Consider the following 25,121-nt stretch of genomic DNA (forward strand, 5'->3'; position numbering starts at 1 on the left):
AACAACAACAACAAAAAAAAAACCTTTTGACTGGTAGTGTTAGTTATTTTCTGATTATTATTATTATTTATGAATGTTACATTAACGTGTAGACTAAGTCTTAAATATGTACATTTTAAAGATAAATGTATGTTATTTTTATTTAATAAGATACAAGGTCTACTGTAAATAAATATACATATTTTATTGTATTTTAATACTAATCACATTTTAATATTCACTCCCTTATAGTTACGGGCTGTCAATCTTGCTGATAACATGAATGCGACCCCCAATCCCCCCCCCTCCTTCTCCTCCCCTCTCCCCCTCCTCCTCGTCTCCCCGTCCCCGCCTCCATATTAATCAGATATTGCCCGATCAGGGCTACACCGGCACGGGCTTTGTCATGCGCTTCTGCCGCTACCGCTGCTGCTCAAACCGGGCGCGAAAGTGAGCGCAAGCTCCGGTTGTTCTATTGCTTTTAAAAACAGGCATTCTGCACCAAGCGAAAAATTTACCCCGGATTCGTTAGTGCACAACGCGGATATAGTTGAAAGTTCGCGTTTTGGTGAGTTCCTCAGGCGTATTTCCGAGGCTTTTGTCTCTGATGTCTGTTGCTTTGTTTTAGTGGCTTGTGCATTTAGGTCACATGAGTTTAATTTGAGTGTATTTTTGCCAAGGTTTCTTTCCTGTTGCTTTCAGCTGCTTGCTGTTGCAGTGGACGAACACTCCACTTTTATTTCTCTATTTGAGAAAAGCATTCATTGAGCTGAGCGACTATGGCAAGCGGTTTTAATATTAATTCTTTTAAATCAACTAGAATCTATATTTATGTTACTCGTTTTTTATTATAAGTAATGAAGTGACTAGCTTCTGCAGTTTCACTAGTATTTGTAGTATTTATTCCAATAGTAATTATTTAATAGTCATTAATATTTAATTTTTGCATGCTATAATGCACTACTTGCAAATGCTTTTTTGTACTATGCAGTGCCTATTCAGAAAGGCTATGGTTCAGTTAAATCTTACTGAATTGCTACCAGCAACTTTTGGAATACATGCTAGTCAGGAGTGAATAGTTAATATCTGAACCACAGATCACCATCAAATTTAAAAGGAGAAAAAGGAAATGGTACAGTACTGCAGAAATAGTTAATTGTCACTATACCAGCAAGGAAATAACTATTCGGCTGGTCAGTAATACTTATTCACTGCATATTAAGATGCTAGTCACTCTTAGAATACTTAGTAGTATTCAAAAATGACCTCAGCAACATAAAAATATGTGACTCTGGACCACAAAACCAGTCGTAAGTGTATATTTGTACCAATAGCCAACAATACATTGTATGGATCAAAATTATTGATTTTTCTTTTATGCCGAAAAATCATTAGGATATTAAGTAAAGATCATGTTCCATGAAAATATTTTGCTTATTTCCTACCGTATGCATTGTTAATAACTTAATTTGGACAACTTCAAATGAAATTTTCTCAATATTTTGATTTTTTTTTTTTTTTTTTTTTGCATCAGATTCCAGATATTTGAATAGTTGTATCTGGGCCAAAGATTGTTATATCATAGCAAACCATACATCAATGGAAAGCTTATTTATTCAGATGGTATTCAGATGATATAAATCTCAGTTTCCAAAAATTGACCCTTATGAGGTTTTGTGGTCTGGAGTCACATACTATATATAGTATTAAATGTTAATTTGGCTTGCCACAAAGGAGTCTTTAAGAAAAAGGTAAATTAGATTATGATTTTTTTTTTCATATACAGATGATTGTTTATCCTGGTCAGTCATAAAGTGATGGATTTGTTAATTTTGCATAAGATTTGTCAAATTCTGTTTATTCCATGCTACGTTGTATTCACTTCTGAAGTTTGTTTTAGCAAGAAAACATATATGCATCAAGTAGAGTAATTCAATAACTGATAAGCTTGAACTAAATGGAAAAAACCTCACTGACTGGAAAAAGTAAATACTCTGATTAATCGTTTTTGTACAGAAGCCGCAAAAATATTTGAAAGCTTGTGTTGAACCACTGTAGCTGTTTTGACTTCAGCTCCTTAACAGATTGCATTGTTTCATTAAATTGCCTGAGGCTCAGGGAACCCTATATCCCCTTTTACCACACACACGCATATGCATGGACGCAGACACACTCTTTTTCGGCATTACTCCCCCACAACATGTGGTTCTAGTTCCTGCTGAGTTAAAGCTGCAGTCAGCCATAGACAGATTGCCCTGCCGTTCGGGTCTGGTGTGGGGTGAAATGTAAATATTGTGGAAGAGATGAAATAATTAGACTGGTTTTGCTTGGACACCTTCGTTGCACATCGGTCGCAACCTCTCCCGTGACCAGACGGGTGTGGGAGTCAACCTAGGGGTCACTGGGTCACTGGATTAAACTGTTTAGAAATACGCTTCACCTTTAAACAGATGAGGGCGGATATAGTTTGCTTGTACATTGTCCGTGACAGCTTCTGAAAATGCTTCTGTTTTGCATGCCCATTATGCATATGTGCGCTTAATAAGCTTGATTCCTCACGAGCCTGCTTACATTCATAGATATTTGAATGAGAATCGGCCGCTTTCAAATGAAAGAAAACACTTGTCCATTCCTCGCACGCTTTTTCTCCTCTCCTCATTAAACCTATGCGTCTCAGGCTTCCTGTTCCGCTCTTGAGGCTCAGGAGAGCAGCTGCACGTAGGACTCTGTGAAAGCTCCCAGATGTACTTAGCAAAGCCGACTTCTGCTGACCGCCCGTCAGCCGCCCTGTAATATGAGAAGTTTATCTGATCTTAGAGATGGCCCATACAGAGGCAATAATAGGAGATTTGGTGCCAATGGTCTGAAGGAGGTGTGTATATGTTGGAGATTTCACTTCGGTGTTGTTTGATACGCAGAAAGCATCGACTTGTGCTATTTTACACCTTCACTGATGGATTTGTTGATGCTGAACTGCAGATATTTGATATTGTGGGTATTCAAGGGGAGGAAAGGAAAAAGGATTTGTGAATATTAAGAATATTTGGTTTGCAAGGCAGGGTGTGCGCATTGGAGATAAATTTTTCATTAGCAAACTCGCATGGATGCATTTGATGAATTTACAATGAACATAACTCAAAACACTGTCTATTGTCTATTTTTTTTTTCTGTTATTTATTTTTATTCTTTGCAGAGCTGTTTCTTGTACATCTGCTAGGCAAAAATGATTCTATTATATTATTTTGTCATTATTCAGTATTATACTTGCATGCTTTTAACATTCATGCATTACCTGAAAATATGTTTAACGAAAATATAATGTGCTTTAATGTAGAGCGCTTCAAGTGAAAACCATAAGGTGCTCTTTTAAATGAGACTATAAAGTAGGCACTGTTTTTTTGAACCAGCAACAAAATGAATAATGCATTAACTCGCCTGCTCAGTAATATTCATAGAAAATTGTTTGTCGCTCTGTGCGGGATCAAATTGACTCCTTTCATAGCACTTGCATACCCGTCAAATCTCATCCCACAGCTTGATAATGCACTCGTCTAGGTGGAGAAAGAGGTTAGTCTTTCTTCCTAATGAGGATTACCTGTTGGCCTCAGAAAAGAGCCCTTTGACCAGAGAGCCGTTGGGGGGAGGCCTGCAAAACAATAGGGTGCTGAAAAGCACATGCCTCCTGTGGGGCACAATGGCCAGCTGAAACGGTCTCGCCTCACTCCGTCTTGAAGAGGATCCCTAGACGACTCAATTTTTGCGCTCCCCGTTTCTAAACAGCCTCTTTCAGGGCTGTAATGTGACGCTTCTAATATGCAAAATCTAAAATGGCCTCTGAGGGAGAGAATACAGCAGTTTGAAAAGCCTTTAAGTGGTCAGATTCAAAGGGGAAAGATCAGAGTTTCTGACTCTGTTGGAGCCACTCAATTCAGTCTGCATGAGAATTGTATTATTTTTCTATTTTTATAAATACAAATGCCTATTTGTTTGTGTTTGGAGGTGTGGATTGCCTTATTGAAATGCATTCAATGCATATAGTGTGATGGCCAATGAGACACCCAGATGGGTGAAATTACTGCAGTAAGATTTAATAATTTAATGTTGAATGTCAGTATAAATCATTTAATTTATCTTGCGGATATTGCATGTAAGGCAGCAAGGTGCAAAACAATGGTGTAATCGTATTGTAGGTTTTAATACATTGTAGTAACAAGTTAAATGCTACTAGTGATGAACAACCAGTTGATGTAATAATACGAAAAACAGACCTATGATCTAAATGATTTCTCTTACAAAAAAAAAAAAAAAGCCATTCTAGGTGTATATGACTTTCTTCTTTCAGATGAATACAATCAGACAAATACAATTAATATTGTTCTTAATAATGCATTGATTCACTTCAGAAGGCCTTTATTAACCCCTGAAGCCATGTGGAATACTTTTCATGATGGATGGATGCACTTTATTTTGCTTCAAAATCTCAACACCTATTTACTGACATTATAAAGCTTGGAAGAGCCAGGACATTTGTTTTAATATAACTCCGTCTGAAAGAAGAAAGTCATATACACCTAATAAGGTTTGAGGGTGAGTAAATCCCTTTAGTATATACAGTTGAGGTCAAAGGTTTACACCCCCCTTTCAGAAACTGCAAAATGTTAATTATTTTACCAAAATAAGAGGGATCATACAAAATGCATGTTGTTGTTTTTTTTGTATTTAGTAATGACCTCAATAAGATATTTCACATAAAAGACGTTTACATATAGTCCACAAAAAGAAATAGTTGAATTTTTAAAAATGACCCCGTTCAAAAGTTTACATCCCCTTTTTTCTTAATACTGTGTTGTTACCTGAATGATCCACAGCTGTTTTTTTGTTTAGTGATAGTTGTTCATGAGTCATGGGGGTGAAAACCTTTGAACAAAATAGTTTTTCTTATTTTGCTTAAATATCATATTTTGTTCATTTAGTACTGCCCTTCAAAGTATACAGAAGATGGTTACATGTTTCTCAGAATACAAAAAAGGTTAAATTTACCCTGATCTTCAAATTCCAAAAGTTTTCACCCCTGGCTCTTAATGCATCACGTTTGAACCTTCTGTAATAGTTGCATACGAGTCCCTCAGTTGTTCTCAGTGTGACAAGATGGATCTCAAAATCATACAGTCGTTGTTGGAAAGGGTTCAAACACACAAAAACGCTGAAAGAACAAAGAATTTGTGGGACCTGAAGGATTTTTCTGAAGAACAGCAGGCAGTTTAACTGTTCAGGGCAAACAAGGGATTAATGAACAACTATCACTAAACTAAAAGAACAGCTGTGGATCATTCAGTTAACAACACAGTATTAAGAATCAAGGGCATGTAAACTTGAACGGGGTCATTTTTATAAATTCAACTACTATTTTCTCTTGTGGACTATATGTAAACATCATCTATGTGAAATATCTTATTCAGGTCAGTACTAAATAAAAAATAACATGCATTTTGTATGATCCCTCTTATTTTGGTAAAATAATTAACATTTTGCAGATTCTAAAAGGGGGAAGTAAACTTTTGACCTCAACTGTACCATAGTAAAGTATGATTGGCATATTCATATACCATGATATTTTATCATTATACTCAAAAGCACTTCCATGGAACTACCATAATATATGTCAGAACAGAAAAAATGCAGTAAAAGCATGGAACTTTTGTCTTAAGCATCAAAGTAATTGATGTACATGATTTACATTTTTTTACATACTTTCTTATTAGTATTATCTGGTTCAAACCATAATATTATAATTGTCCCATAATAATACTTTGAATAACCTTCATTTTTTTTTTTTCCCCCACCTTCAGTCACTTTCCCAAAGACTGTTATTCCAACACTGGGCCAGTCCAGTCAGCCTTGGCGCTCCATGCAGTCCCCGTACCGCCTGCCGCACCCACTGCCTCCTTTGCCAGTCCGCAAGGGGGTACGAGGGAGGAGACCCAAGAGCCAGACCATCGCCATGCTAAAAGCAGCAGCCGAGGCAGCAGCAGCTGCAACCGGCACGTCGCCGAATGGCCAAACGCAGTCCAATGCACCCAAGAGTCCCATGAGCTCACCGCTCACACCCAAACCATATAAAAAGAGAGGACCCAAACCTGGCAGCAAGGTAGAACTGCTTTTTTGTGGTTGAATAGGTTTAATAGGGGAACCTGTATGATTTTCTTTTTTTGTGAGGAACACAAAAGATACTTTGACGTTTATTTTTCACATTTTTGATTGAATCTGATGCCAGCATAATGGGATTTTAAAGGGGGGGGGAGGAGAAAATCGCCCCAATTACTGATCATTATGCAGCTTTTGTATGATTTAGGATGGGGTCGTATGTCATGAGCAATTATCCATATTAAACATTAGCACTTCTACTATAATTCTTCCGCATGAACGGTACATTAAACATGCTGGATTCATTTAGTTTTAGACAAGGGTCTGTCGTAATGAAGATAAAGCAGTTTTGTGAGTCAGAAGGTGGGCAAACAAAAGTGGGGTTGATTTGTGAGAGTGGGTATTGGTGGTTTATCTCTCGCTCTCTGTCTTCCGCCTTTACAGAGAAAACAAAAGGTTCCTCATTCACTTTCAAGCCCCACGTTGTCGTCCTCTGTGTCAGACGGGAGACTGTCTAGTCTGCAGACAACAAGAGACTCAGGAGTTGTGTCCACAGGTAGGCTTTTATCTTCCCCCACCCCTTTATTTTCTACCATACATGGGCCACCTATTCTAATGGCTTTGCATTATTGTACGCTTCACCTGACTTTCCGCTCTCTCTCCTCTTGTAGTTTGTGTGTATGTGAACAAACATGGAGACCCAGGGCCACATCTGGACCGTAAACTTTTGTTGCAGCTGCCTGATCATTTCGGGCCTGGTCCTGTGAACACGGTTCTTCAGCATGCGGTCCAAGCCTGTGTGGACTGTGCATTTCAGCCTAAAGCTCTGTTCAGCTTCCTGCAATCTCAGTCTGATGGCGGGGAAATCATCAGAGGTTAGTTTGGATCTGCTTTAGAGATTGATCTGGGTTTAATTTAGGAGTGATTCTTTGATTAGGAGAACATTTCTGCCAGGAAGGAAAAATGCAAAATAGTATATTAAAATAACAAATAGTATTACAGTATTAAATTAATAATTTATATAATATTACATTACATTGCATTACATTATATTATATTGTTGATAAATGTTTTTTTGTTTTTTTTTAACTTTTAGTATTTTTAAGTTCTCTGTCTATATATTCAAAATATAAAAGTATTTTTTTCTTGTATTCAGAATAATTATTATATTTAAGTGTTTGGAAATGTACAATTTATTGCTAGTTATTTTTGAATTCTCTGAAAAATGAAAAATATAATTAGTATCACTCATAATATCAAAATGTTATTTTAAATTCTTTTTATTATATTATATTTTATTTTATTATATTACATTTATAATATTTAAGTATTTTTTTTCCTTTAACTATTTTAAGTTGTTATATAATATAAAAAAAAACTCTTCTTCTTTTACTTTATATTAAAAACAAATCTTTTATTCAGGATTAATATTATATTACATTTTTGTTTCTTTTATTCAGAATAAGTATTATATTTGATTTTTGACAATTTTTGAGTTAATTTATTGCTAGTTAACTTGTTAGCTATTTTTGGATTCTCTGAAAAATGATAAATGTAATTACTCTCACTCATAATATTAAAATAAAAAATCTGGGCGATTCTTTGATTAGGAGAACATTTCTGCCAGGAAGGAAGAATGCTTTTAAATGATTTGTATTATATAAGAAAATATAATAAAATATTATATTATATTAAATTTATAGTATTTAAGGTTTTTTTTTTTTTTACTTTTACTATTTTAGTTTCTGTTATATGAATATTTTACTATTTTAAATATTCAAAATATAAAAGTAAAAAATATAAAATCTTTACTAAATCCTAATACTAAAAAAAAAAATCTACTTGAAGGTCGATCGAGGCCATGATGTGAGATGCATGTTTAAACAAATATGAAACACAGTTTGAAGAATTTTATTATTCAAAATGTCAGGAAGTTCAAAGCGCCCCTAAAGGAAGAGCGATCCATAATCTAAAGTGTTTTGAGAGCCAAAAGACATATTGCTATAAGACTTCAGCTCTGTTTGAATTAGTGTACTTGTATGTTATTTTAAGGCTGTCAACATGTGTGTATTTAACAATAATGGGTAAAGTGAGTGCATGGGTGTGTAGGTGACCTGAAAGGAGTAGGGTGTGTCTATATTTAAATAGAAGTGTGTATGTGTGTGCACAGCTGATGTCATCAGACTGCAAGTAATAAGGGATGACATCTGTGTGTAACCTGGTTTTGGAGCGTTTGATTGGGGTGTCCCCTGGGGAAAGTGTGCGTATGTGTATGCGTGTTTATATTTGTGTGCGAAGGGCGTGGGGCCCACGCTAGGACTGTGGGGCCATCTGCTGCGACGCCATGGCCTCTTAATCGGCACACATTTAGCCAGATCAACCACCCCCCCCCGTCCCCCGCCCCCTCTCAATCAATTTATAAATGGTGTTTAAAAAAATACAAGCATTTGGATGGTTTGGTCTAGGTTTTTCTTTATGGTACAAGTCAAATATTCATGAAAGGCATACTAGATTAAATGGGCTGTTCTACAGAATTGGTGCAAACTGCTGTCCCACAGCCAAAAAACACATTTAAAAAGCATTTAAGTATTCAAATCTTAAATGTTTACTAAGATCTATCTATTATCTATTGAAACTCACAATAATATTTACTGGGTACTTTTAATTGGGAGGTGGCTGTCCCGAATCCTAACTCCTAAGTTTCAACTTATGAAATAATTTTTGTTTTATTTTCCATTGTTGTTGTTGTTGTTGTTGTTTTTTTTAAATATCTTTTTGATTCTTTTACAATGTGAAAGTTAAAAAAAAATATTTATTTTGTATTTTCTTTGTAATTTATGAAACTGAATGTTTTAGTCCATTGGCTGAGACTGATTTTAATTACACCCCTACATTTATGATTAAGAAATATTCATGTGTCACTCTCTCTCATAACTATATGGTGAGTAGATAGGTCCCATCATTTTGAGGTAAATGTGTTCAAAAGTCAGAAAAATCAGTGTGTAACTTCAAGGAACGTCACTAACACCTTTTCTGAAATTTCTGAATTATCAACTAAGATGTTATGATAGTTTTTGGTTCAATGTATATTCAAACTAATGAATCCTTAAGTTTGAAATCAGTATGATCAACTTTTTGCCTTTTACAATGAAAAACTGGATTCAAAATAAAACAAATCTCATAAATTACACTTGAAATATTGTTAAAAATGTAATTGTTATTGATTTATCTCTTAACGTTTTTTAATAAAATGGCAAAAAAAATATATATATATATTTACAATGTAGATGAAAGCAAAATCTTAATAGGTCAATATAATATTAATTACTTCTAATTACTTTATATGTTACTGTGTTTCGGTAGTGACAAATTTGGGGAGAGGACAAATATTCGAAAACTTTCTGAAAATACAATGTGAGAGTTAACTTCACCTTGGATATTATACAATTTGCATACATAACATTTTTTTGGAAAAAGACACTTTTCAAGACGTTTCCAACTCTGATTTGTACCAGTTCTGTAGAATGGCCCATATATACATTCCCAGTTGCATGCATTCCATGTGATGTTTAAGAGTAATACAGTTATGTGTATTTAATTTTGCACAAATTCTACTTTCATGCAGTTCGCTCTGAAGGAGGAATCCACTACGTCAAGCTCCCCACTGCCTCTAGTGCATCATTCGTTCTACGCTTTCTAGAAACTCTGTGTCACCACCTGCATTGCGATAACCTGTTCAGCAGCCAGCCGTTCAGTCCACTAAGTACTAACACACACAAGGCGTACGAACGGAGCAAATCAGGTATGTGTGCATTTGTTTGTGTCAGTGTTGTAATTGATAACAGAAACTAAAACTATTAGAAACTGCAGTAATTTAACTAAATCTAAAATAAAATGAAATCAAAAATATAAAAAGAGGTAAATTAGAAACTGTAGGTTTAAATCCTTTGAAGTGCTAAAATTACTTTAACTAAAAATTACAAATATTTGGAACACAAATTAAGATATTTTTGATGAAATCCAAGAGCTTTCTGACCCTGCATAGACGACAACACAACTATCATGTTCAAGACAACATTACGGTTGAACCACTGATGTCACATTGACTATTTTAACAATGTCTTTACTACCTTTCTGAGCCTTTAACGTGGTAGTCCTGTCGTTGTCTATGCAGTGTCAGAAAGCTCTTGGATTTCATCAAAAATATCTTAATTTGTGTTCTGAAGATCAACGAAGGTCTTACGGGTTTGGAGCGACATGAGGGCGAGAAATTAATGGCAGAATTTTCATTGGATGAACTATCCCTTTAGTCATCAGTCCAAACTTGTGTGATATCAGAAGTAAATCTTGTGGTCTTCCAGAAGTAATCTGTATCTTTTTTTTTTTTTCTGTTGCAGTGAAAGAGGAGACGTCAGAAGCTTTGTCTGTAGCGAGAGGTACGAGACGTTTCAACAGAGATTCATCTGCCTACACTGCTGCCCTGTCCCCAAAACTACAGAGAACAGAAGCTCTGCCCTCGGATGGTATGACCTGTTTAGCTGTTCTGAGTGCTTTTGCTTGTTAGTGTCTGAGAGTGGATGATGGCGATTGAGTGTTTATGCCATAATAACTGAACAAAAAAATCTTAATAATGCAGACAGACTCCTAATTAAAATAGTCTACATTGTAACTAAGTGTCTGATTTTTATTATAGTTGTATTATAAATTATTATAAAATTATTATAAAATATTATTACAGATTTATATCTACAGTTGTAGTCAAAAGTTCACATACACCTTGCAGAATCTGCAAAATGTAAATTATTTTACCAAAATAAGAGGGGTCATACAAAATGCATGTTATTTTTAATTTAGTACGGACCTGAATAAGATATTTCACATAAAAGAGGAAGAGGAAATAATAGTTAAATTTATAAAAATGACCCCATTCAAAAGTTTACCTACACTTGATTCTTAATACTTAATGTTGTTACCTGAATGATCCACAGCTTTTGTTTTGTGGTAGTTGTTCATGAGTACCTTGTTTGTCCTGAACAGTTAAACTGTCCACTGTTCTTCAGAAAAATCCTTTAGGTCCTACAAATTCCATGGGTTTTCTGTGTTTTTGTGTATTTGAACCCTTTCCAACAATGACTATATGATTTTGAGATCTGTCTTTTCACACTGAGGACAACTGAGGGACTCATATGCAACTATTACAGAAGGTTCAAACGCTTACTGATGCTTCAGAACAAAACAAGATGCATTAAGAGCCAGGGGTGTAAACTTTTGAACACAATGAAGATGTGTAAATTTTTCTTATTAGGCCTAAATATCTTTTTTGTTTTTTTTAATTTTTTTAAATTTATCAGAAGCTACAGAAGAAATTTACCCTGATCTTAAAATTCAAAAAGTTTTCACCCCCCGGCTCTTAATGCATTATGTTTCTTTTTGAAGTATCAGTGAGTATTAGAACCTTCTGTAATAGTTGCATATGAGTACCTCAGTTGTCCTCAGTGTCAAAAGACGGCTGTGGATCATTCAGGTAACAACACAGTATTAAGAATCAAGTGTATGTAAACTTTTGAACGGGGTCATTTTTATAAATTCAACTATTATTTTCTCTTGTGGACTATATGTAAAAGTCTTTCATGTGAAATATGTTATTCAGGTCAGTACTGAATAAATAAAAAAACATGCATTTTGTATGATCCCTCTTATTTTGGTTCACCCAAAAATGAAAATTCTGTCATTAATTACTCACGCTCATGTACTTGAACCTTGTTGTTGTTAATTGAACCTTGCATATGAGTCCCTCAGTTGTCCTCAGTGTTAAAAGACAGATCTCAAAATCCTAGTCATTGTTGGAAAAGGTTCAAATACACAAAAACACAGAAAACCCATAGAATTTGTGGGACCTAAAGGATTTTTCTGAAGAACAGTGGACAGTTTAACTGTTCAGGACAAACAAGGGACTCATGAACAACTATCTCTATACAAAAAAAACCCAGCTGTGGATCATTCAGGTAACAACACAGTATTAAGAATCAAGGGAATCTAGTAAAGGTAGTAAGGACATTGTTTAATAGTCCATGTGACATCAGTGGTTCAACCGTAATTACATGAATTTACGAGAGTACTTTTTGTGCGCAAAGAAAACAAAAATAATGACTTTAACAACTTCAATTCACGCGGTCATGAGAGTACCCAATGTATTTATACCTTAAGTATGAGCTAAAACATTTCATTTCACACCTTCCAGAAACCATTGCACATGCTGAAAATGGTGCCACCACAGACCAGCAGTTCTCAGAAGTGTCAATAGACTCTGCCTCCAATTCCGTTGCCCCCCGGCCCCCACCACTACGTAGCACGTCTGAGTATCACACCCCGGTCGGAAGCAGCCCGCACTACCCTTCTCACCCCCCACCCCTCCGCAGACTCTCCTCCAACCCCTCTGAGCTGGGACCTACACGCACACACAGACGAGTGGAAGGTAGGCTATGTAAGAACGCTTTGTTTAGATGCCTTCACACACTATTAATAACATGTATGACTACTTGTCCTCCTTTTCCTCTGGGTTGCGACACCCCTGCTTGTAGATGACCAGAAATTTTCAAAAATGAAAATCCTGTCATTAATTATTCACCCTCATATCATTCCAAACCCATAAGACCTTTGATCATCTTCAGAACACAAATAAACATATTTTTGATGAAATCTGAGAACTTTTTGACCGTGTTTAGACAGCAACGCAACTGACACGTTTAAGGCCCAGAAAGGTAGTAAGGACATTGTTAAAATAGTCCATGTGACATCAGCCTTGTCTCCATCTAAGCTTAAGTAGAGTGTTTCTTGATTTAGTAATGATAAAGATTAAAGGTATTGAATCATTTGAAGTCTTTTAGTGTCTCAGCTTGTTGGCATTACGCTTGTGTTTGAGCCCTAAAAGCAGAACAGTTTTATTTTTCAGTTCTCTTAGAATGCTTTCGGTCTAGCGGCTTGGCTTACGCGATCAGTGTTGCTCTTCAGAGACTGAGATCTATTTCTATCATGGGATAAACACCCATATCAGTTCCGCGCAGAGTGCTTGTGTGAGGACCAGATGTATTTTCTCTAATCAAATGTCAAGTGCCACAATAGGCTTTGATATGGATTAAAGCCTGTTAGCGGCTCAGGGGGCCATATATATTTAAATAGCATCTCGGAGTGGGAGTGATGTTTGGGGTTCAGTTTTATTTTCTATCTTAAAGAGTCCAGAACAGTCAAGGAGGGACTGATCCTACACCAGCACTCCCATTCAATAAAGCTCATGTTCAGTTTTTTTTTTTTTTTTTTCTTTTTTAAATATATTTCAGTTGAGGCAGGCAGAAATTACTTTGTGATTATAAAACACAATAATGCTTTATTACTGTATGATGACGCACATAATCCACAACATTTTACATCTAGCATTTACTACTTTCAGTTGTGGGCTATATTTGATGGTATCACACTGTTATTATCGTTTCCGCAATATGTGGTATGTATATTGTGCACAAAAGGAAAATGTTCAAAATAATGTTTAAAATGAATGCTGCCTCCCACATATAACAAAGCATATTTGTGACCTTGGACCACAAAACCGATCCCGAGTAGCATGGGTATATTTGTAAAAATAGCCAAAAATACATTGTATTAGTCAAGATTATCAATTTTTCTTTTATGCCATAAATTATTTGGATATTAGGTAAAGATCATGTTCCATGAAGATATTTTGTAAATTTCCTACTGCAAATATATCACAACTTAATTTTTGATTAGTAATACGGATGGCTAAGAACTTAATTTGGACGACTTTAAATGTGATTTTCTCAATATTTAGATTTTTCCAGATTTTCAAGCAGTTGTATATCGGCCAAATATTGTTCTATTGTTCTAACAAACCATACATCAACAGAAAGCTTATTTATTCAGCTTTCAGAGGATTTATAATTCTCGCTTTTAAAAAATGTACTCTTTTGACTGGTATTGTGGTCCCGGGTCACATTTAAATATATATATATCACTTTTTTTTGTTGTCTGAAAAAATATTTTTATGTAGTCCAGTCAGTGTATGAGTGAAAAAAGGCGACCTAGTCATCCTGTCATCCTATCCTATTCTATACAGAAAATGCTGTGCACTTTATATATATATATATATATATATATATATATATATATATATATATATATATATATAATATAAATAAAATATATTGCAGTGCCCCCTAGTGGCAATGTTATAATACATATAATACAAATGTGTAAATAAAAAATACAACTTTTTGTGGTTCCCAAATTTATCAGCCATAACTACATTCAGTTTCATGTTTCTGTTTAGTGTTGTTTTGATGTATAACGTACATTCTTAATTTGTGTTGTTTTGTAGCTGCTAGCTCAACCACTGGGCCTGATCAAGCATCAGAAAAGGATCCGTCCAAAACGTCTAATAAGAGTCCGTCATCCTGGAGTATAGAGGAAGTGATGCAATTTGTACGTGACGCTGATCCACATGCACTGGGCCCGCATGCAGAGCTCTTCAGGAAACATGTGAGATATGCTTTTCTTTATTTCTCATATGTTTTTTGCACTTTGTTTTAAAACAAGTTTTCCAAATAGATTTTCTAATAAATTGATTTTGCTTCTCCACAGGAAATTGATGGCAAGGCCTTGATGCTTTTACGGAGTGACATGATCATGAAGTACATGGGGCTGAAACTGGGTCCTGCTCTTAAACTTTGCCATCACATTGAGAGACTCAAACAGATGAAATAACAGCTGGAACCTCCTGAGCAAAAACAGAGATGATCCACTAGAGGGCAACAGAGGAAAACGCAGGTTCACTCGATTTCAGAGTGGACTTCACTCAAGATACGTGGATATTTATTACTTGTGACATTGATGTCAAAGGTCTAACATGCTGACCTACTCCACCTGTACTCATTCTCGCTGGGGGGAAAAACTGATCAGCCAAATATTTTCATTTTTGTGGCAAAAAACAAATGCAAAAATTAACATCACCAGATTGACTTTTTAAAACTACCTAACTTGCATTGTACAGCTATTGTGTTCAAGGATGTTCTCTGGCTCTCATCTAGAAACAAGTTATTTGTAAAACTGCAGCTACAGACCTCAGTACCTCAGCGATACGATGCTCTGCGTTTACAGACAATGGTAGAGAAAGCTGAATCCCAAAGGATTTCACTGTGTTGTTTATGTATTGTTTCTGGTACTGTCTACACGCACAGACAGCTTGACAAATGTTCACTTTCCACTGTATTTCACTCTCGGTTTACGTCTGATGATGTATTTGAAATACACTTTGGACATTGACTATGAAGGGTTTTGGTGCTAGTTAAACAAATTCCACCATTTGGCATAGTTTATTTAACTGGAGTTATGGAGTTATACAGTTTTTTTTTTTCTTTCCTGTGACATTGGAATGGAAACACACAATCATATTTCAAAATGTTCTGCTGTTTCACTAAATAACATATAAGAAAAAATAAAAATGTTTTTTTTTTAAGTGATGTAAACCAAAACTGGTTTATTATCGTCTATAAAAGGCACCGATTTTAAAAGCACAAACTTATATTTCTGACTGTTAGTGAAAACATCATTTACTATTGCTGTTTAACTCAAGATAATTACTCAGGACACTTGTACAATATGTTTTCATTTGCTCATATTTTGTTTAAACAGTCATGTCTTTTCCCTCTAAAAAACTGACTGTATTAATGTCCACACCAGCACTTCAGGTGACACCCATGAAGCGGTGTCAGGTGTCACATGGTCCTGGAATTCAGAGGTTTATCTGCATGGTGAATGAAAATGATGTATGGAGCATGCAGCAATCCCAGATATGTATGGGGTTCTTTTTATGTGTGTATCATACAAATGTGTATTTAGATCAGTATTCTATCCTTCAGTGCATTTTTTTGTTATTATTTTTTTTTTTCGTTATTTAATAGTAGAAACTTTTTTTTTTTTTTTAGCGCATTGTGTCTCATGGCTTTGTCTGATTTTTGTGACTTGGGGGATGGAGCTTTTTTTGTTATGATACACATTTATATACATACATTTTTAGCTCCTTTTAGATACACTGTATTACTTTGCTCTTATACTCAGGTTGAAATATTTTGTATTTACTTATTTGAACACTTTTCTACCATTTGAATAAATAATTGCATTTATAAAGTTGTCATTTGCACCATATTTTCAGTGGAAAGGTATTACCTCATTAAATATGGTTTGCTTAAAAAACTTTTAATTTGGATTTAGATTTGATATTTTATAACATATAATTTACCTGTACATTTGATACATATACATGTAGATATGGATGCGTATATGTGTATGTGTGTGTGTGTGTGTGTACTTGTTTTTGCTTCATTGTGGGGACCAAATGTCCCCACAAGGATAGTAAAACCTGAAATTTTTGACGTTGTGGGGACCGACCTGCAGCGTTTTCGGTAACATGTTTTCTGTAAGGGCTATGGTTTAGGGTTAGGGTTGGGTTAGGGGATAGACAATATCGTTTGGTCAGTATAAAATCTATAGAAGTCTATGGAAAGTTCCCACAATTCACAAAAACAAACGTGTGTGTGTGTGTGTGTGTGTGTGTGTACATCATATATATATATATATATGATGTACACACACACACACACACACACACACCCCTATCTAGATATCTATATCTATCTATCTATATATATAAATATCTATCTATCTATCTATCTATCTATATATATATATATATATACAGGGGTTGGACAGTGAAACTGAAACACCTGGGTTTAGACCACAATTAGTATGGTGTTTGGCCTCCTTTTGCAGCCAATACAGCATTATTTCATCTTGGGAATGACAAATACAAGTCCTGCACAGTAGCCAGAAGGATTTTGAGCCATTCCTTTCGCAGAACAGTGGCCAGGTCACTATGTGATGTTGGTGTATGAAAACACTCCTCCAAAACACCCCAAAGTGGCTCAATAATATTCAGATCTGGTGACTGTGCAGGCCATGGGAGATGTTTAACTTTACTTTCATGTTCATCAAATCACTCTTGTCACCAGTCTTGCTGTGTGTATTGGTGCATTATCATCCTAATACACGGCACCACCTTCAGGGTACAATGTTTGAGCTATTGGGTGCACATAGTCAACCTTCACACTCTGCTCTTATTGGTGGAATGTGCGATCAGTAAAGACTGGCCACCAGGCTGCATAAATATAGCCATGAAACCTCCAACACTATATTGGCCAGTGTTTCAGTTTCATTGTCCAACCCCTGTATATATATATTGGAATTTTGTTTGTGTTAATTCTAATATTAATTATATCATTATTGCATATTATTACTTAGTAGTGGTAACTACAAATTTCTGTTTACCTTAAAAATTAGGAACAGATGAGAAAATACTCTAACGGCATGTGTATTAGTTTATAATAATCAATAAGACTATAGATTAATATATCTTAGCTGTGTTGCCAAAAACATATCTGCAATCACAGATACCAATAGCACATAGCATATATGCTAAATTTTAACTGTTTTCAGGCAGAAAATAAGCCAGATGCAGTTTTTTAAATGGAGGAGTGTCTCCATACATGTGTGACCCATCCCTTTTGAAATGTACATTTTTGTTGTTTAAGATCCGTCTCTGTGGTTCACTACAATGAGGGTGAGTTGTGGACAGTCTCTTAGAGTTGTCCTGTACCCCATTATCCTGGCTCCCGTCTGCTTTCATGTAGTCCCATGAGAAACCTCTTCGCTTGTCACATAAAGGGGCAGGAACGGTCTCTGTGGGCGACACAATGACTTTGACTGTTTGAGTAGGGCGCACAATCTTGCCATTGTAGTCCTCATACTTTGAACGTGTGATGTTGTTTCCATTGCCTTCATGTAATGTCCATGCGTTTCGTCCATTCCTAAATCTGCTATTTGAGTTTACCACAGACAGATCCAGTGCTGAGTCCGGTGAAGGAGATAACACATGTTCTCGCTTTGTTTGGGTCGCCTTAAGTGAGAGGTCAAGCACCTTGTCTTGAGACACTGGAAATATGGGGTAGGCCATACTGCTAGTGCAGCAAGGGATTGTAGACGAGGTCTGTGTGCTCTTGTCAACCGTAGAACCAGTTTTAATAAAGGTTTTTGAGTCTAAACTCATTAGGATAGGGATTGGGATGGGGATGGGTAATGGCACTGGTAATGGGACCACAAATGGATAAGGGACCAACAAAGTTGCTGGTGGGATCAGTGAGATTATTGGTGTGCTAGTAGGCTGAACAATTTCATGTGGCAAGCCATTTGAAATGAAAGGGATTGGTTGGTTTGGACCAGTCATTGCACACTCTGCCGAATTACTGAGAGATTGTATTAGATCTTTCAGACAAGTTGCAATCCCAGGGCTTTGAAATGCTGGTACATCTGTGTGGTTAACCAAAGCTTCTGGTTGACTCAAAAGCAGGCTCTCAAGCAAAGCGCTTGTCTGAATATTGGCAAACGGACAAGAGCGTAAAGAAGGTGGAAGTTGGGAGTTTAAATGCTGATCCTGGATCAGTGGTGTGGACATTGTGCTTGCAGGAGGCAAAATCAAGGGAGATATGCGTGTCTCACCAATCTGGGGTGGCAAACGGCCAGCTAACTGTAGATGCAGTCTGAGATTTACTGAGTGTTCATTAGAAGGATTTAATTCAGGTGACCTTTTTTTTGTTTGATCTTTGGAACTGAGATTAGATCCATTGTCGTCTGTTTTTTCTGTGTTGGTCTGATGCTTTTTTACCTCTTTTGTTTGGTCCGCCATTGTAGACTCCTGAAGGTTCCATGCAAAGAGATGCCTTCAGAAACGTCAGAGATGTCTTGTGGATGAGCTTTGTGTTCCTGGTAAGAAAAAAAGGTATTTGTTTGTTTTCCTTTGTTAATGGATGACTTCAGCACAATATAAACAGCAAAATAAATTATAAATTCTGCTTTTGATTTACAAGGAATCTCAAGGACAACAAAGCAATTTCCTTTGAGTAAAAAACGTTTCCAAGATATTGTCTCCCATACTAAGTCATCCTGAGGTCAAGCAGGGCAGACAGTTAATCCACAATAAATAGCAAATCTCTTTAGAATGCACAAAAAATAAACATAAACATGAGAAACAACTGGATGTCATTATATCTAGAGACATGCAATGCATTATAAACTTGAGTTTGAAAATCAGGGAACAAAGTTGCAGAAGCAATAAAATGTTTCCTGGATGGGCTTCCACAGGGTTTCGGAATAGTTCAATTTTGTTTAAGAGGTTATTTACAGATAATCTTCGCCTCCAGTAAGCTGCTAAGTCACTACTGAGTCAATAAGTTTATAAACTTAATTTAATTGTAAACTAATGGTTCAGATAATCAGATGGGTTTGGAGAAAGGTAAGGGTGAGTAAATGACTTAATTTTCATTTTTGTCTGAACTATTCCTTTAATGGTAGCTCTGTAGATCTTGGAAAGCTATTCTGAACCTCAAGGTTTCACAACCCTGACCACAAATACTATAACAAGAGTGTGCAATAAATTCTCTGCCACTGCAACCCTGATACATGTTATTTCAGCTCAGATTTTCCCTCTTGTGAGCATTACACAGTTTCCATGCTGGAAACAGGCTCATTCCCTCTCCTCAATGGTGTCTCCAGTGGAGGAGGTTAAGCCCAGGGTAATAGACCCATATGTCACTGCTTTGAGGAAATCTACAGTATTTTATTGGTTATTGGAGTCTGCAGTGCATTTGTCTCTGGAGAACACATAAAACATTAACACATATAAAATAGGCAACGTCCCCAAATCATTTGGACAATTTTCACTACAACATTAATGCAATATGTAAATCAAACTGATGATAGATTTTCCGCTAAATCAATTTATTAAAAAAAAAAGTTAAACTATGGTAGGCTAACCACAAAGTAACCATTGTTTTGCTACACTAACCATAGTTTAGCCATGATATTGGTAGTAAATTATACAAATGGTAATCAATACACAAACACGGTTACTACACTTGGTAATCATGGTTAATTTTCGTAAGGGAATGGTCCTGCTGTATGGGATATTTTCACTCCAGTCAAGCTAGCCGTAAAGTTAAAGGAAAAACAATGAGAATGAGCTACGATATTACTTTCAACATTTATTTTATACTTATGACTATTATTTATACTTACTCGGTGCCGCCTCAACACCTCGGCTGAATCTTCAGCGCCACCGGCGTCGTTTCATTACTTAACGAAGAAGTCGGTTCTTTTTAGTGAATCATTAACATACAACGCAAACAGTGTAGTCCGATTCACAAATGAACAATTTTTTCGAGACAGCTCTTTTTAGTGAGTCAAAAACATTTATCGCGAACAATGTATGCATGAGTGTATTAAAAACATACAACACGACGTGTCCGAATCCCGAACAAATGACTGAAGAGCCGATTCTTTTTAGCTAATCACTTTCGAATGGACCCTTTTCACAAAGCCTGTGATGACGCGTTTTAACGGTCATCATCATCATAAATCCTTTAAACTTTTTTATGTTTTGATTTTTAAACATATGTATGTGCATTTATAACACTATATTTTGTATTATACCACCTTTTCATCAAGTTACCAAAAAACTAGTTAACGCTATGAGAGGGTGTTTCTAATGCCGCGTCTATGGGAGGGACGGTAAATTTGACATGTTCTCTCTTCTGACTGCCGATATCAATCTCTCTCTATTTTTTTTCCTTTGAATCAAAGTCGTGAAAACACTACCGTGTAGTTTTTCGTTTGTTATTTGAGCAAATGGGAATGCAAAAAATATATTTGTGGTACTCTCCCATTCACTACTATCGGATTTTACCCAACTATGACGACTTCCGCTATGAGAAATAGGTCCATAGACTACAACGCAAACAGTGTAGTAGTCCGATTCCTAAATGAACAATTTTAACGAGACAGCTCCTTTTAGTGAGTCCAAACATACAGCACGAACAGTGTATGCCGCTTCCTGAATAAATAACTTTAATGAATCGGTTCTTTTTAGTGATTCAAAAACATGAGTCGCAGTCTGATTCCCGAACAAATGACTAATGAGTCGATTCTTTTTAGTGAATCACTTTCCAATAAATCTTCTTTAAAAACATGCTTGTGGACATTTACAAATGAATAAAAGTATCTAATAAAATCGTCATCCATCGCTGTTTGTATAAACCTTTGAAAAATAAACGCCATTAAAATGCTTGCCAAGAACTCTACATAAACAAATTCGGATCTCAAGCGGGAAAATTTCAAGGTCACTCTTTGGCTACATGGCAATGATTAAACTGTTAAGACAAAACCTTATAAATGCCAAAACCATAAAAATGTCCTTCAAGTAGGTAATAACTTTATTGTTATAGGCCTATATTAGACATATAAAGTACCCATTATATTTACATACTTCCATACTTCTTTATTATTACAAACAGCTACTTGAGCATTTAAATGTTCAAGTTGTATTCTTAAATTTCCTGAGTAATGCAATCCAATTCTGTTTGTTTTTCATACATTCTTAGCAATTAATGTGGGTGTTAACTTAACGTCGGGGAGAATTTATTGATGTTTTGGGAAACATTTTATAGCATCTCTTTCCAGATAATTTAGGATGGTCTTCAATATGGCCATCAGTATGTTTTGAGAAATTTAATCCACATAAGCTCTTGTTTAGCGTTAATATAAATGACTAATATTGAGCAGATGTCAGAGCTGCTTTGAGTTAAATGGCAGAGAACAAATCTTTGTGATGAGAGGAGACAGGCCTTACAAACTATCATGAAAAGTCTTGAGTGCTTTGACAATTCTTTAAAGCTCTGAAGTGGGATTTAATTCAATCATGAATCACATATACGGTCAAAATATTAAACATTTTAAAATAGGACATCAGTAGATAGTAGCGGATAGAGGATACAGAGGCAAAAGTCTTCTCAAAGTAGCCAGCGAGTTCCAAAAGTCTAAAACTTTTTCTTTTTTACAAATGAGCAATTTGAGTGAAAAGTTGAACTGGAAAATGCACAATAATTTCAGAATGTTTTAGCATTTGGTTTGCTTTCATGTTCATGTCCAAGTTGTAAATAAAAGTCTGCATGCTACATCAAGCAAATAAATAAATGCATTTTAACAAATATATTTATCCATTCATTATTCTGTTTATTTCTCTAAATGAATAATAACGTTCAATCTGGCCTCCACACGTTTATTAACTCAGCATGTTAACTATTGTGCAACTAAATGTTTACTCCATAGCCAAATACATGGATCACAAACCAATAAATGTTCTGCGCCAAAGGAGATCTGTAGACATGATGGAAAAGCTCAGTTCATATGCACATTGTTCCCGCTGCCAAAGCGGAGTGGATTGAACTTTATATTAGGAACTTAATGTTCTCCATGTGTCAAATTTCACTGTAACTTCACAAAGATTTCAGGAGAAAATATTGAACATAGAATTATTATTATCATTATTAATTTTTAATGTACGCAATGTGGGAATTAACAAAATGTTGAAAAGTGTGAATTGCTCCAGCTTACCAAATTACAAAGTGTTAAGAGATGAGAGGGATGTATGTATGAGTGTTTACAGGCTGGTGGTGGTATAAAAGCTGTTTTCATCCATATGTTTGTGTATGAACAGCTACAGTGAATTCCAGTGTTTATGCCATAATGGCTTCCATACACTTCAGTCTCAGTCAACCACAAACTAAGTACGACTATAAGCCACTTCACCCAAACCGCTGAGATAAATACCCCAATTGTAGTCCAAAACATTCACTCCAAAAAAAAAAAAAAGAAGAAATTAAATTCCAAAGGACCTAAATCTTTTTGAGAAATATTGAGGGTCTTTTTAATACCTTTATGAACATGTTTGATATAAACTGTGCAAGCACACAGAATGACACATCACAAAAACATTCTTCATCTAATCTCATTCATTGATTAGACAATACATTGATTATCAGTTAGAAAATATGGACCTTTAAGTTCAAATATACTGATAAGGTATGTGTGCTTTGTGTCTGTTTAAACCTTTCTGACCTTAAATTATTAAAAACTGAGTCACATTTCAGAAGAACAATCAACAATCTGTAAGGCAAGTTAAAGTGTTTAAGACAAAACTAAATACATTTGAGTCTTTTAAAATCCTCCAATTTAAAATAATCCATGCATAGTGGAAAAAATACACTCTTACCTTACTCTAATTTAGTATGGCTCAACTGCTTTTTAAAAGTTCACCATCACTGGATAGAAACAGCACAGTCTTGCAGAACAGTCTTGCTCAGTTTGGTCTGTCTGATAGCTTCAGATCTGAGAAAGAGCAGCCTGATGCAGTAAATTAACTTTAGAACGGCCCCTTCTGTGCTGCTCTGTCATCTGAATTTGTAGATGAAAGTCATCTAATTCATGTATTGACTTGATTTTAATGCAGAATAATAAATATTCCCATTAAGTGAGAATATACAACGGATATGTACTACTTTAGTTCCATAGTGCATAGTTTTAAAATTGGTAGACAGTTGCTTTTATTGAATTAGTGATCACAGGAACAGGGAGTTTGTAAAATGTGATGGTGGTCTGTTGACTCATGTCGTCTCGGTCTCCTGCTTCTGAAAGACCCATTGTCCCAAATTCAGCCTCAAAGACTGCCATGACCTTCAACAATGCTGTGCACTAACCTCTGGGGCCAGAGGGTCCACCTCTGACTAACACCCTCCTGCCTTATCTTGTCTGGCGCTTAATCACTTATCAATGCCTCCTGTCTAATCTCTTATGGAAAGTTCAAAAAGCCTCACAGATCATGGGAGCTTTGTTCACTTTGTTACACTGACGTCTCACTCAGTAATGACAAGAATAGATGTGTTTAATTTTTTTTTTTAAATAAAGTTTAACTGAAATTTGTCATGCATGGATATTTTAAAAATACAATTTTAATTTTTTTTTTAAATTATTATATTCACATGCGAATTAAATAATTAAAGGTGTGGTCACATTTGCCGATGTTCAACAAATTTTCGTGGGCGAAATCCAATCATTTCCATACAAATCCAAGAGATTGTGAATTTCCCCACACAACATGTCATTCAAGCTGAACACGTAGGTAAAAATGTTTTGCTGCTATTTGGCTGTTACTTCACCTTAAAACTGAAGGCTGGCGGTGCGTGTCAAGAAACCTGACTAAAATTTTGGAAACTGCTACAGGAAGAGGCTATTTACCATGAACTGACGGAGAAATTGTTTGTCACTCAGGCAGTGGCGTATCATCTCTTGAACCTCTTAATCTCGGTCGATTCACTAGAAAGTGAAAGTGAAAGTAAAAACGGACGGCGCTTTCGTCATCGGACGCTGCACTAACGGCGCATATTCTGTCCAAGACCACCAGAGACGATTCTTCATATGCTGATAACCGTATATAGCTAAATTTAATATTTCTCTTGTGGCCTGAGTGGAATGAATGAATGAATAAATTAATGAATGAATAAAGAGATTAGAAACTTATTTCGTGTTAAACTGTTTGTTTATTTCTTCTCTTTTTTTAAAAAAGTCTGTGCTTGTGAAAAAGCATTTTCATTGACGACTGCAGAGTTAATAATTTTAATTATAGGCCTATAATTCATTGTATAATAAACCTTTTCTTTTTAAAAGATTTTCAATAAGGAATAGGCTAAGCTAGCCTAGTCTATATTATCCTCGCAGCACGTCATTATGCAAACCATTGCGGGGCAAATTTATTGTAATATAAATTTTATAATAAAAACACAATAATAATAGGCTTAATAAAAGGAATAACCTAACAGGCCTACATTAACTGAAAGTGCCAAATTTGATAGGACTAAAGTGTATAAAATTATTTTATTCAGAAATGTCACGTTTTGATCTTACATGCGCGACATGCCCGAAGCAGCCTGGATAACAATTAGCTTTTTTCAATCAAACTCATCAAGAATTATGCAAAAACCCATTTT

The 25,121-nt window shown here is 35.6% G+C and overlaps 2 protein-coding genes across 3 annotated transcripts in view; one reads left to right on the forward strand and one right to left on the reverse strand.

The window, feature by feature from the left end:
- Window positions 1–16,367, forward strand: part of scml2 (Scm polycomb group protein like 2) — a 31,548-nt gene extending 15,181 nt beyond the window's left edge. Inside the window, exons 8-15 of one of the 2 annotated variants that reach the window (XM_051122079.1) lie at window positions 5,829–6,127; window positions 6,568–6,679; window positions 6,795–6,998; window positions 9,749–9,925; window positions 10,521–10,646; window positions 12,365–12,607; window positions 14,513–14,673; window positions 14,776–16,367. In XM_051122079.1, coding sequence (XP_050978036.1) covers window positions 5,829–6,127; window positions 6,568–6,679; window positions 6,795–6,998; window positions 9,749–9,925; window positions 10,521–10,646; window positions 12,365–12,607; window positions 14,513–14,673; window positions 14,776–14,898 — 1,445 coding nt within the window. In that variant the 3' untranslated portion in view covers window positions 14,899–16,367. The remainder of the gene's footprint in view (window positions 1–5,828; window positions 6,128–6,567; window positions 6,680–6,794; window positions 6,999–9,748; window positions 9,926–10,520; window positions 10,647–12,364; window positions 12,608–14,512; window positions 14,674–14,775) is intronic. The other variant, XM_051122080.1, reaches the window with a different exon arrangement.
- A 1,271-nt stretch (window positions 16,368–17,638) lies between these two features.
- Window positions 17,639–23,431, reverse strand: si:ch211-161f7.2 (retinoic acid-induced protein 2). The gene is made up of 2 exons (XM_051123220.1): window positions 23,351–23,431; window positions 17,639–19,008 (listed from the first exon to the last, which is right to left on the reverse strand). The coding sequence occupies exon 2, from the start codon at window positions 18,929–18,931 to the stop codon at window positions 17,672–17,674; it is 1,260 nt and encodes a 419-aa protein (XP_050979177.1). The 5' UTR covers window positions 18,932–19,008; window positions 23,351–23,431; the 3' UTR covers window positions 17,639–17,671.
- Between the last annotated feature and the right edge of the window lie 1,690 nt (window positions 23,432–25,121).

The sequence above is a fragment of the Labeo rohita genome, chromosome 11 (assembly GCF_022985175.1).
Source record: "Labeo rohita strain BAU-BD-2019 chromosome 11, IGBB_LRoh.1.0, whole genome shotgun sequence".
Classification (NCBI taxonomy): Eukaryota; Metazoa; Chordata; class Actinopteri; order Cypriniformes; family Cyprinidae; genus Labeo; species Labeo rohita.

What these genes read in the sequence shown, in the direction of transcription:
- si:ch211-161f7.2 (XM_051123220.1), bottom strand. Translation starts at nt 18,931, where the DNA reads ATGGCGGACCAAACAAAAGAGGTAAAAAAGCATCAGACCAACACAGAA.